This window comes from Paramisgurnus dabryanus, chromosome 13 (assembly GCF_030506205.2).
Source record: "Paramisgurnus dabryanus chromosome 13, PD_genome_1.1, whole genome shotgun sequence".
Lineage (NCBI taxonomy): Eukaryota > Metazoa > Chordata > Actinopteri > Cypriniformes > Cobitidae > Paramisgurnus > Paramisgurnus dabryanus.
Window position 1 is genome coordinate 24300801 of NC_133349.1, and position 14122 is coordinate 24314922.

Here is a 14122-nt window from a genome sequence, read left to right on the forward strand (position 1 = left end):
TGAATATAACAAAATAATACTTGCAGTAAATGAAGCTATTGAAGAAATCCTAATCCACCTGAAATTTCCACTGGCAAATCTTAAGAGTACCATCAGCATCATCTGCAAAAATTCAATTATTTATTGCATATAAAGTATTTGAAACACCAGCCAAAAGATAACTTATTATAATTATAATAATAATTATTTATATAATTATGCAGATCATTGACCAGCATCTGTAATACTTTGGTGGCATCTTTAGATACTAAATCTGGTTTTAAAGAAACTGAAAATTACTGAATGTAGTGGCAAATACTGGCCACTTTTCATGCAAATTATTTTAATAAACTTTTTAGTTCTCATATTGCTCTCAAGTTGTAAAAGTTTTTATTACATTGCAGGACTTGCTTTGGGTTGGCATGATTCACGCCAGTACTCGTCCAAATGCTGTTTCACACAAGGCTGTGAACAAAAGATAGGTAGGAAATTTTTGCAAATTACATCACATCGCATCATATCAGTAATCAAACACTTTATTTAAATGTCAGAAGAAAGATAAACAAAAAAGATCTTTTTAACACTAAAATCTGAAAGAACAAGCAATAGTAAAAATAGGAAAGCCGCCTCTTTGCATAGACCTGTATCTCATTTAATGAAGTAGTTCATGATATCTTATATTTATCGTAACTGATTCTTAACCAGCATTTCTACTCTAAGAAGTGCTTGTAAATAGAGCCTTTTCGACCTAAACTTTAGTAACACACAAAAATACAGTATCGTGTATAGTTCATAACCGTGTCATGTTCTGTTCCTTTTGATTTAAAGGCTATGATCTACAGTATACCTCAATATCAGAGCTGTTTTAGTATATCCACTAAATATCTCCACTATAAAATAAAGCTGAAAGCTTTAGTGCAAGCAAACACAACACTTAAACTAAAGCTTTAACAGAAAAAATATACTACTATTATTTCAGTCGGAATGAAGTGTCCCACTGTGTATGAAATATCCCAGGCAAAAAATTTCACATTAACAATATCAAGTAGCCAAAGTTAAACAAAAAAGCGATCAAACCTTTCACTTTACTGCAAAATGTTGACTGTTGTAAATCAAGTAACAGTATGTGCCATAGACTTAAAAATAAAAGTGCTTAAAAGGTTCCTCACAGCGATGCCATAGAAGAACCACTTTTGGTTCCTCAAAAAAAAAAAAACACATCCAGACAAAGGTTTTTCAAAGATCCATTTCTTTCTTACCTTTTTATAATCTGAAAAAGCTTTTGTGAAACATAAAGGTTCTTTAGATGTTAAAGGTTCTTTATGGAACCATTAAGCACAAAATGGTTCTTCTCTTGCGTCATAGAGCACTTTTATTTTTAAGTGTACAAAATTCTCTCTAGTCACGTTTTCAACCTCTGTAATGTCTTATTTTACTGATATGTATATTAACAGTAATATCTAAAAATATCAGTTTTAGGTTGTAACAAGCTGAAAATATGTTTTGTATTGTTTGGTCATTTTAAAAATCTGCCATACTAACTCAATATTAACCAAAAATAAGAAATAGGCATTTTGAAAATGTGGTTGTGAATATAAGACGTTCAATAATTTCAGTTATTAAAGTATAATTTCAGAATACTTTAGTTATCTGAATACTAAGAAATCAACTAATTCAAACATTTCAACCAATGGTTCATACCGCAAAACTGGATTTTACTGCTCAAATTACACTAAAAAATATTCCTACTTTAAACCAAATTACATGCGTGTGGTGAAAAGTAGGCCAGTGTTTCATAGGGATAATATTCTGTTATAAACATCAAATTATCAAACATTTTTAGTCTTTGGACTGTCCCAAACATACACATCTAAATAACACCATGTGCTGTTTAAAAGAAAAACAAACAAGTAAAAGAAAAACAAACAGCAGCACAATTGAACATCCATCTTTGGGTTCCACAACTTATTTACTGTCCAGCCTTTTTCATTGATCATAACAATCTGGTCACATGGGAAGTAAATGATCATCCCTTTCATCTCGCTCATCCTCAAGAGGTTCAGTAGCCACACCTCTATATGTGGGTGGCTCTTCTCGGTTACCACGGGAACGACACACAAAATCACATCCGTCCTGTTGGAATAAGCAAAGTTTTAAAAAGTAAACTTGATTCAGAAAGTGAATGAAACGGGGATCATCAAGTACATAAAAAAATAAACCTACAGCAGATAAGTTGCCGATCTCGGACCAAAAGGCATAGTTAGGAAACTGTTCCACTCCTTTGGCACCAACTACCAGCCGCTGATAGACGAATCCACCGGTAATGTATGCAGCCAAGCAGCAGAATACACTACAAAGAACAAAGTAACTGTAATCCTACATCATTTTTGATCAGACTAAAATACAACTTTGTTTCGAGTACCTTCAATGTTTGACCGAAAAGCACTACTGTACTGATTATTTGGAGACACTCACACAATGAGGAATATGGATCCAGCACTAAGTTTGGATGGAATTACAGGACAGACTGCACTGGTGTCCAGTTCAAACAAGTAATAACAGTCCTGTGGCATATCCCTGACTTCCAGGACCTCTGAGAAATCACCCTAGAAACAGACAAACAAAGACATCAATGATGAAAACAGCTGAGATCCTGCAGGTTGTTTATTTACATTTTTATATTTTGGCTACATTTTGGCATTTCACATGTAATAAACACACCGTTACATACCTTTGTACTTTTACTGCAGGAAATCATAATCATGGCTTTTCTGGCCCCTTGAGAACAGTGGGTATCATATTTTTCTCCTCCCTCATAGATGAGCAGAACCCAGTCACCTACACAACAAAACAAATGAGTTCAAACAAAAAGTGTTAAGAAAGCTATCAGCTTGAAAAAAGTTATGTAATTTTGTCTGTCTATTAGTGGTCAATTAAAAAATAAGTCCGTTAAAGGGAAAGTTCACCCAAAAATGAAAACGCTTAGGTTACTCACGTAACCCCGGTTCCCTGAAATAACGGGAACGAAGCATTGCGTCAGTTAGCTGACGCTATGGGGGAAACTCCTGTTTACTCCGTGACTGAAGCCTATTGGTTAACGTCTGTACAAAGTACAGACCAATGACGTTTGAACCCGCGCGCGGGAGGAACGCGTCCCTATATAAGCGCGGTTCAATCGTCAGGAGCTCATTATATTCGACTGAAGCGCGCAGCCGAATAACACTCGCTGCGTAGACGTTTGTAGCACGGCAAGAGACGCAATGCTTCGTTCCCGTTATTTCAGGGAACCGGGGTTACGTGAGTAACCTAAGCGTTCCCTTTCAATACGGTTCACTTCGCATTGCGTCAGTTAGCTGACGCTATGGGGGAACGTAATCCCATCACGCCGTGCATACACAACGTACTGAAGTGCCTTACCGGAGAGACACTGCGTGTGGCCCTATACCCGGCATATTCACAGCTTTAAAAGCAAATGTGTAAGCACCATATAAATTGTTGACGCGCACACGGTGGGGTTTAAACGCACCGGGGGCACATAACATAGCACAAGACGGCGAGGTACCGAGCGCGCCGCGGCTGTGCGAGATAAGTAAATTCAGAGTCACGTTGGTGAGCTCGCTGAGCGCACCGTGGTGTACACATAAAACGCATGAGCGTGCATGATTGAGCCGAGAGAACCTGCGCTCGTAGGGCAGGGACGTCTAAGCTGTACAATCTGACAACGTAGACGGCGAAGACCAGCCGGCCGCGTAGCAGATATCAAATATAGATATAGATACCCCTGTAGACCAAGTTCATGAAGAAGCCAAACTCGCACAGAGTGGGCTCTATATAGGACATAGCTCATAGAGGGGCGTGAGCCAGTGCGATGGTTTCAACGATCCATCTAAATAACCACTGTTAGCAACAGACATACGTAGTGAGTGATCTGCGAAGCTCACGAACGGTCGATCTGACTATAATATGCGGCAGAACGGTTCGTAGCGTGGGATATACAGATACCACAATAGTGTGAACCCAGGTGCACCCTCGAGCGCATCGGGATGCATATGGGTAGTATTATAGTGCACAGATCGGTGAGCTTTCCAAGCGCGCCGTAATTGTGTATTGACTATAAATTGCACGGGCACAGGTGAACACTTGAATACATCGTGAATGCATATAGATGAATCAGAGTGTTATAATGCACAGGCCGGCAAGATTCTCGAGCGCGCCGTCATGTGTTCTGATAATAAATTGTGCGCACACGGGTGAACTCTTCAGTGCACCGTGAATGCGTATAGATAAATCAGTGCACAGAACGCGCCGTGAATGTGTACAGATATGATTGATGAACGTAACGGTGGGCATCCAACGCACCGTGAACGTACACAGATGAACAACAATGTATGTGTCACAAAGCATAACACAGCTGTGTATACAGGTGAGCTTTCCCAAGCGCATCTTATTGTATACCAAAATGTTATAGCGTGTACATGTGAGCTTCTCTAAGCGCACGGTGGACGCATATAATTAAAAACCATATCGTGCATACAGGTGAGCTAATGGGCGCACCTTTAATGCAACAAACCTCAGTAGTGCGCGAAGCAGGGATGTCGAAGCTGTAAACTGACAACGTGGACGGCGGGGACCAGCCGGCCGTGTCACAATTGTCAAATGAGAAACCTCTAAGACCATGCCCATGCTCTAAGACAAGTGAGCATAATTGTCACGGGAGGTGATAACGTCAACGATCCATAAATAGCCTGTATTGACAGGTGCTCTAGTGAGTGATCTGTGACGCAGATGAACAGCTGATCGTCTGATGTACGTCAGACGTATGTGTCATACAGGACCTTGGACAGTTCCAGAGCGCTGTGCCTCGGGCACCGTCCGCATCTGAGAAATGACAGGCTTATGAATAAAGTGAATGGCCAGCCGTAAAAGCATGGTTCGCTGTTACCGCCGCCGTCCGCATCTGAGAGATGACAGGCTTGTGAATTAAATGAATGGTCGGTCGTAAAAGCGTGGTTCGCTGTTATCACGGCCACATAGATATAGGTAGGGGAGAGAGCCGCCGTGCCTCTGTAGTGAGGAGAAAAGTGTTCCACCGGCGATTCGCGGGGGGTTTTGACTTTCAAATGTCACTAGACAGAATGGATCAGACTTTGCATAAGGACGCCTCGTGAAAGGGGTCCTAGCAGCTTGTGTCAATGTGTCATAAGGCACGTAATGTAGGTCGTGTCCCACGGATGCCATCTCCGCACGCCCATCGTAATGGGTTAATATTGGTAGTTTAAGCATGAGATGTGTATCACTCTAATTGAACATAGCTTATAAAGCGATGTAATGAGTTTATAAAGGAGATGACTCGTCAGCTTGTTCAGGGGGCGAGATCTCAGTCTGGTTCGGTAAATAATGAAACCACCGTAGATTGCCCGACCGCATTATCACAATAACACGGTCGAGAGTGCTGCAGTGCTAAATCATCCTCTTAATGTACCGTATTCACAGTACAAGGTGATTTATATGAGACAAACGGCGTTCCACGCGCCGAAGGCTGATTGCCGTCGTAAAGCGTGTTCAACCCACAGCAGATGCTGGGCTAGCTCGTAATGACAGCACTTATGCAGCCGTGTGTAACTTAAGCAAGCTTCCCGGCCGTCAGCTCGGGGCGGGACCTTTGCTTAGTCAAACTGAAGTGGACTTATGAACAGAATGCCACGATATTCAGCTTTCTGAGGCTCGTTAGAGGGGTACGTGTGCCCGTCTTAAACGAGATGCCGCGCGCGTCTGACTGTGCGCGCGCTTTAAGCTTTGAAACTTATTGTGGCGGGTAGCAAGCTCACTTGAGGTTGATATTACCCTTAATATCTCCGAGTATTGGAGCGGAGGTGTGAACGTCTTCGGATCCGCTAATATAAATCAGCTATATGGCCGAAAAACGTCATAAACCGCTTGGCTGTAAGCCTTTGAGTGGCCGTCCGGAGAGGGCGCGATTCAAACGCTTGGAGCCATGCAAAAGTCTGAGGCTGTCCTTCCTCTAGGAAGGGAGGATAACAGCCGTAAGACCGTGCTCGTTTGCGCCATCAGCATCGTAGCGGAGAAACTGAGGTGGGCTGCGAGCGAATTTGGCAGAAAGGTGTTAGAGACACCGTACAGTCGTGGGGTGTCAATACACAGTATATGGCCAAACCGGGGTTTTTTCGGCTAGCGTCGATAGAATTATGGACAGCGGGCCGTGTGTGCGTATTACTGAATGCTTGTCAGTCAGGCGATAAAGTGTTTAGAGACACCGTACAACCGTGGGTGTCAATACACAGTATAGTAAGCACGGAAATTACTCTTTTTAGAGGAATTAAATACCGTTCGCCACTATAGTGAGATCGCATAGCCGACAGTATTACACAGTATGTTTGGATAAACAGCACACAGAAAACATTTCAGGGCAGTCCAGCCGAGGCGCGACATAACCCCTTTTTTCCCAGACAGTTTCGTTCTCTGTTGATGCAGCTGTGCTGCGGAGACCAGAGCTCAGCCGTTCAGGTGCACAAGCCTCAGTAGTGACGGTGACCGAACGGCTCACGGAGCAGGGTAGTATGTCTAGGTGGTTTAATGTCAGACTGAACCCATCGCAGAGAGGAAGTCTGCCGTGAGGCCCGCGGTTTTGCCGTTTATTAAAAGGGCAGAAAAACCGGGTATATATATATAAGAATGTACCAATATTCAGCGCACTGATATAGGACGGGACTGAATAAAGGGAGGTATTCGGGCCTCAGTATATTATAAACAAATTCGTTCTGCCTCTGATTCCGTCTAAACCAGAGAGAAATTACCAGGCAGACGAAAAATGAGCTATCTGAAGTGAGATCGGCTCAGGCCAGTAAAGCTCTATAATAAGTGTTTTAGCGCTCCAATAGAGGCGTGTCCGCCTTATCGAGCAGACGAATGAGATCGTGCCGCTCCAGGAGGGGAGGGGCATGAAGCTCTCTTATAATGAGTGTTCTTGGTGCTCCAATAGCGGCGAATCGGCCCTATCGAGCAGACGAATGAGATCGCGCCGCTCCATGAGGGGAGGGGCATGAAGCTCTGTAATCGTTGAACACTGGACAGCTGCATTTAGAGGCAGCGAGCCGTAATACCGCGTGCTAGCTAAGCCGTTAAGAGACCTCACCACTGTGGGGAAAGGAGCGAGGGACTCCGCGAGCGTGGAGCACGAGTGGCTGTGCTATGACAGAGACAGGGGCAGACCACCCGTGTTTGCTTGTCGTATGCATCTATCCAGGTCTACGGTTCCCCGCTTGTTCATCTCAACAAGAGAGGAACGGCAGAGGGGAGCAGCAACACAGACAGAACAGCCATGCGTCGTGACGGTATCACCCGATGCACTCGGGGGATTAATATATGTGCCAGAGATCTCGCCACTGAATGTGAGAGGAGCGAAGGGACTCTGTAAGCATCAACGGTTGCGGTGTGACAGAACACAGGGGGGGTTAGTCCGTGTGTGCTTGTCTATGCATCCATCTAGTCTCATGGCTCGCCGTGTGTTCATCCCGGCGAGAGAGGAACAGCAGGGGGAGCACGAAACATGGATAAGACAACCAAAGCATAAGCGCGGTCCCGGCGTGGGAGGTGCCAGACCGGTAACGCGCTCGGAGGAAATTCATAGCAGAGAGGCTCACCGAGCCGCTGTGCTGGACGCTATTACAACAGCGCCTGCTCTTTTAGCTTATAGCTTTATATTAAAAATATTGATCTTACCGGGCGGCCGCAGGGGAGACCTCGTCAGGCGTGTGTCCGCTGCACAGGGCTCGTACCACGGCAAGCGAAGGCTATCTTCGGTTCTCGGCCGGAAAGCGGCAGGGGAAGACGCTAGACCTGGACTCTGCTATCTTCGGTTCTCAGCCGGAAAACGGCAGGGGAAGACGCTAGGCCTGGACTCCGCTGCAGGGCTTTTGTCAACGGCGAGGTAAGGCTTCTTCTTTTTCTTCGGAGCAGCGAGAGGTTCGCGCTGAAGGAGAAAATAATGAGCTCCTGACGATTGAACCGCGCTTATATAGGGACGCGTTCCTCCCGCGCGCGGGTTCAAACGTCATTGGTCTGTACTTTGTACAGACGTTAACCAATAGGCTTCAGTCACGGAGTAAACAGGAGTTTCCCCCATAGCGTCAGCTAACTGACGCAATGCGAAGTGAACCGTATTGAAAGGGAACCCTGGTCTTTCACTGTTTTACCAAAAATACTTTTTTTTAAAAGGGTTGTTTGGGATTTTCTGGATACTGTGCGAGTCCCTTCAATGTTAAATAATGTCCTGTAAACATTTACTGCTCCAATACATTGCCTACTTTCTTGTTGAGGGTGAATAAATAACCAAAAAAATTTCTTTTAAGAATAACTAATGCATCGTTAATACAATATATCTTAAAACATAAAGGAAAAGATAGAGCCCACAGTGTGTTAAGAAGATTTTCCAGCACAATGTTTAAAAAAGTCTTTCCCCAGTGAAACATCCAACGTTAAAGACCCTAACCAAAAATGTCCAAATAAATAATCAATTTCACCTACTTCCTCCAATAACTCGTGTTTGATCGTAGTTCCCAATTCGAACTTTTGTCCCATCATCTTTCAACTGCACAAGTCCTGCATATGGCATTCCAGCCACATCGCCACACACCCGGAAAATGTAGGTATACTTTTCCTTCACCTCTTTCCCATCTTCAACACGAAGGGTAAAGCTGTTTATAGGGAAGATAAAAAGAGTTATGAAATCTACAACTTCCACAGGACCAACACAGCCACACAAGAATGCAAGAGAGCAATAACATACAAATGTCAACGTTACCATAAAAAAAATCAAGTTTTATCCAAATGTATTTAACCATATTGACATCTCAGATGTCTTAAATCATAATGTGATGTCTCTGTTTAAGTTTTCAATTTTTTTCTAATTATTTTCTATAGTTAGGTAAGTGCAGCTTTCAGAATTATCAAATCCATAACAGAGAAATGAGACATCCATAATGATGTTTCTCAAAAATGCGAAATGTATTTAATTTATCTTTAAAGAGCGGTTCTCAATTTGTAGGTTATTACTGCTATTGGTTTGTGCATTTTAATGTATATATTTAAATTATGCTGTCATGTTAAAACTGTAATTTTTGTCACATCTATAACACATGTAAATTTCCCTTATCTAAAATAAAATAATATGCATAGACTGATATTTTTCTGACGTCTGGACTCCATTATCAGGGGCTTAGGAAAACATAAACAGACGGCTCAATATATTAGTAATAAATACATTCTCTGAGAAATTATCTTTAAATTTTTGAATAAAAATGTCACATCCATAACATTGGGAATGCTCAAAAACTGACTTAAAAGTGTGGCTTACTTTTGTTCAGTAAGAGGCTCCAGTAAACGGAGCACTTTTTTCTCTGAATCGCTGCCCAAAATCAGCTTGCAGTTTTCAACATTGTCTTTCCCTCGTACTCCACCAAGTAGTAAGAACAGAGGAGTGATTATTCTCATTGTCAGCAACATGACTTTCAGAGTTGACACCTGATGGAAAAAAATACTGCATTAAAGGGACACTCCAGCCATTTTCCAGTTTATTTTCCAGCCATAATCGAACTAGAAAAATCACAACTTTTAATTTTCCGTCGGTCTTAGTACACAATGTAACTACAGAAGAGTCAAGTTTTAAATAGGAAAAATATCTTAACTCTTTGGTTATTTTTGTGTGTGGTCTAATCAGATTCAATGAATTGTGCTACGCTATGCTAAAAGTGGTCAGCCAGACCCAGAGAACGGCTGAATGGATTCAAAAACGGTAAAAATCAAAATCTTAACACTTGTGGAGCTGGAAAATGAAGAGTGCCCTTTCAAAGATCCACTGAAGTGGCTCAAAATGCACTACTTTTTTTGCGTTGATGTAATTTCCACTGAAACAGGAAGTTAGGGTGGGACATATTGAGTTGCCCCCCCCAAAAAAAAAAAATCCCAATAGCGTTTAGTTTCTTTCACAGTCTGGAATATCATGAGAAGTAAAAGTGCAGTATGATGTCATAAAATTTGCTGATCCATATTGACAAAAATGAGAGACGGTCACTGCGTCTGAAATTGTGTACTGTGAAAGTACCATACTTTATATGCAGTTAGCATACATGACTAAACATGTCAGTCTCGTACTTCTTTGCTGAAGCAAGATGCCGAATTCAGACACAGTGTGTATGTTTTGAACGCTAATATTTAACATCGAAATGCTAATTGTCATGTTTTGAAGCATGATAGTTTTTAGATATTCTTAAGGCTAACATATTCATCCTGACAGCCATATTCATACTAAAGTAACCTGGCCAGCCAATTTATCCAATTAGTGACAGTGAGAGAGAAAAACATAGACAAACAAACAGTATAGGTATAAACTACAAACAGGCGTGCTAATTACTAGGCTAACGTATACATACTGTTTATATATGATGATGTGACTTGAAATATTGAGGCCACGAGGCCACTCCAGGCAGGGTGTCTAATAAGACATCACAACTTATTTTAAATCTGAAAAGTGCGCTAACAAACTTTGTTTAAAATGCATTGTTATTACAGTTTAAACAAGTAATTAGTAGGACACTGGCTAACTTTAGTTTATAAACAACCTGCTGTTTGCATAAGTTGGCAGGATCAACATTTCTCAGTCTCAGTTAAATAAAATAAAATCAATGCACAACAAACGTACCTTTAATGCGCTGAAACAGTATAACTGTTAACTGCAAATATATACAAGTCAGTATCTTCACTAGTTTTTTAGCTGTGTCTACCGAGCTTTGGGATGTCAGCTTCTTCTTCTCAAACTGTGGCACCAATGCCTTTAAACAACACTAAACAACATCACGTCAAAAGATCTGCTGGTATCGACTTAAAGACGTTGAAAAAACAAAATCCTGAGTATAATGGTGTTAAAAAGATTGCATGAATTACAAGAATTAATCGTTTCTGTGCAAACGCGGAAGCGAAACTGAACAGGCGCCACATGTGACCACATGCGGAAGTGGATCTGTTGCACGTGACTGGTAAGCACGATGGGAGTTTGAGTGCATAAATACGCGGGATACAGCACGCTGTTTGTTCTGTTTGACAGATATATGGACGTGTTTATTACAGCGATCTTTCAAATCTGACCTAAACCTGTGTCAAAGTTTAAGTATTCAAAGAGATCATCGCCATGAAACAGTTGTGTTTGGTCAGTGGTTTTACTTTTAGATTACTGGTACGTCTGAACATGTGACCCAATCTGTGAAATTCAGGCTAAAGTCTAATATAATTATGAAATTTAGAGCATCAAAGTTTGATTTAACCGATTCATTTCAGTCTTTTGACATGATCCTAGTAAATATTAAAGACATCAATGTTATGTTTTCACATAATCTCTAGTGATGGGCAGAGCGAGGCTTCGTGAAACACTGAAACAGTTGAATCAATTGTGTCGAGGCTTCGAAACATGGATCGAAACCGCCTCCACAGTGACACCTAGTGGTCATTTGCACGTATTGCCATAGAGCAGCCTTGACAAGGTTTTAGACGAGCACTGACAAATTGTATCCCACATGTTGTGTAATTGATATAAGTGATCAGGTAGGAGAGTGGATAGTGTCCTAGACTCTCATGCAAAAGCCCTTTGGATCGAACCCCAGGAAACGCATTGTTATTACCGTCGTCACAATTAAGTTACATATTTTTTGTTGTTGTTTTAACATCTGTTTGACAACTACATGAGCTTTTAGGCTCATCTTTGTCAATAACTATAAGCTGGTCTATTTAATAAATAAATAGAATAGAGATAAATACCACATAAACAATAAAAAATTAATAAAATATATCAAGCCACCATGTCACATCTGCTGTGTGTGGAAGGACTTAGCCTACTTCTTTTTTACAGATAATTTCTCCAGCCTTTGAAAAACTCCTCTCACAAAAACCCACAAGGTCAATATGCGTTTATTTCACTTTTATACAGATGTGCGATTGTGTTGTCTGTTCCCGACCGTGCCAATCAAACGCTGATTCGGCAGACCACACCTGATGAAACATTTAATGAAACACTTCGAGGCTTCGTTTGGTCATAGTCACGTGACATGGGTGTTTTGAATCACGCTTCGGATCAGTGTTTCGACACATCTGCGCTTCGGGATCTCGCAAAGCTTCGGAACGACTGTTTCGCGTCAGCCATCCCTAATAATCTCTATGATTTTATGTAGAAAAATGACTAACGTTAGCTGGGTTTTCACAGTCAGGGTCACAGTGCTAAATAGATTACTTGATAATTGTAATCAGTTAGTGATTATTAAGGGCGTAGGTTTAGTTTAAACATTGGGGTGTTGAATTACCAACTGTATATTTGATTAATCATTGTATAAATTGTGCCATTGTATTCACTAGCTTTGATTTTGAGGGAGTTAACTTCACACCATCTGGAAACCACGCCCCTAAGTCAGCGTTATCTCTTACACACTTTGTGTACGTGATTGATTACATTTTTGCTATATTTTTAACATATGTTTATTTGATGTCAGATACATTTGAGTAATAAATAATCTTATAGCCTACTATTCGCACATAAAAAGTGAAAGGAATTTTTTTTCTTTATTAAAGCCTCACCAAAGCTTCAGACAGGCCCAGACAAGTGTATTTAACATTATGTGTCATGTAAAAACATAAAACATCAATGATATTGGGGACGGTTATTATTATTGTTTTAAAACACTACTACTCCAAACACTGAAAACAACTCTCAAAAACTTAAATGTATTTAAAATAATTTTTTAAAGTTTAATCAACTTGGATTTACAAGTAATGTCAACTTCAATTTTTTTATCTTGACTAGTGAGGACTTGCTGTGACTTTGCTACAGCAGCTTTCGTTATTTTTAGTTATTTATTAAGTAACAGCAACTCATCAATAGTCTAGCCAAGATAAAAATCTAAGTTGAAATGACTTGAAAATCTAAGTGCAATAATTTACAGTGGTGTTCACATACACATTCCTGTGAAAGTTATAGCAATGTTACTACATTGTTGGTTCAACTTAAATAAGTAAGTTACTTGATTACTTTAAGGTATTTTAACTTAAAAATGTTAGTTAACTCACAAAATAAAGTTGTGTAAAAATTGTTTTGTTAACTAATATTTGGGTGTGCATTATTTTCGAATAATTCAACAGCCCATTATCAATTATTCCTTAAGTAACCATATGGCCCGCATGATGATTTAGTTTTAAATATTAAAAACATATTTAAATAAAAACGTTCAGGGCAGGCGGAAGGCAGTCGCTTGTGTCTAGTTTAAATAGGAGACATGCAGAAAGCAGCAAAACGTGGACAGTTTCACAGGCGGAGCATAGACGGACCTCACACAAGGATTTTTTTAAAATGTTGTGGCTAGTCAGGACTCACACACAAACTTTCTTTGCTAAGTGACTGTTTTCATTACAAATATACTAGTCAACATTTGAAGTGGATCAAAACCTTTCATAAAAGTTTTCTTAAAATATTGGACAATATGCGTTCTTGTCTTAGGACACCTTTGATAAACTTTTTTGATCCACTTCGAATGTTGACTAGTGTATATTCCAAAGAAAAGTTCATGATTTATGAATGATTTTTGCATTATATGGCAATACACTTCGATTTAAAAAAAGTTATCCGGCCCTCACATGGTGACGTTATTTACCATCTGGCCCTTAACCTAAAATGAGTTTAACACCCCTGCTCTAGAAAGACCTCATCATACATAAATGTCAGACCTGTGCTGCTGTGTTTTACAACTTTTTATCATAACAGTTACTCTTTTACAAGCTGCTGAGGATCAACAGACACCCGGCATTACTGTATATGGAGTCAGTCATACCGGTTCACCCCTCCCCCTCTGTTCTCAAACTTTCTCCTACCTTTTAACCTACCTGAAAAAGTAGACACACCCAGTATCTCCAAACACACCAATCACAAATGGCCAGACTGCGTACTTCCTGTTACTGTGAGGTAGAAGCATGCAGTGCCAGTGAGGGTGAGGTGAGTGAAGGGCTGAAATACTGAAACAAGCTGGAACAATCACTGTCACTTTTGGAGACGAGACGGATACCTGCGCACAGACTCAAACTGATATTTACA

At 40.8% G+C, this 14122-nt stretch overlaps 1 protein-coding gene across 2 annotated transcripts; it reads right to left on the reverse strand.

The window, feature by feature from the left end:
- Window positions 1-499: 499 nt before the first annotated feature.
- m6pr (mannose-6-phosphate receptor (cation dependent)) lies at window positions 500-14051 on the reverse strand. 2 transcript variants are annotated; one of them, XM_065270073.1, is made up of 7 exons: window positions 13915-14051; window positions 9353-9519; window positions 8524-8693; window positions 2711-2817; window positions 2455-2585; window positions 2203-2329; window positions 500-2112 (listed from the first exon to the last, which is right to left on the reverse strand). In XM_065270073.1, the coding sequence occupies exons 2-7, from the start codon at window positions 9499-9501 to the stop codon at window positions 1987-1989; spliced, it is 810 nt and encodes a 269-aa protein (XP_065126145.1). In that variant the 5' UTR covers window positions 9502-9519; window positions 13915-14051; the 3' UTR covers window positions 500-1986. The 2 variants fall into 2 exon arrangements, with proteins under 2 accessions (XP_065126145.1, XP_065126144.1); XM_065270072.2 differs by lacking the exon at window positions 13915-14051 and adding an exon at window positions 10697-11018.
- Window positions 14052-14122: the final 71 nt, after the last annotated feature.

Bases quoted from the DNA above. Each gene is read 5' to 3' on its own strand.
- m6pr (XM_065270073.1), bottom strand. From the start codon at position 9,501: ATGTTGCTGACAATGAGAATAATCACTCCTCTGTTCTTACTACTTGGT. The intron at 2,586-2,710 runs GTATGTAACGGT...GTCTGTTTCTAG, and splicing joins CCTGCAGTAAAAGTACAAAG to GGTGATTTCTCAGAGGTCCT. The intron at 2,330-2,454 runs GTGAGTGTCTCC...TGTTCTTTGTAG, and splicing joins GGATCCATATTCCTCATTGT to TGTATTCTGCTGCTTGGCTG.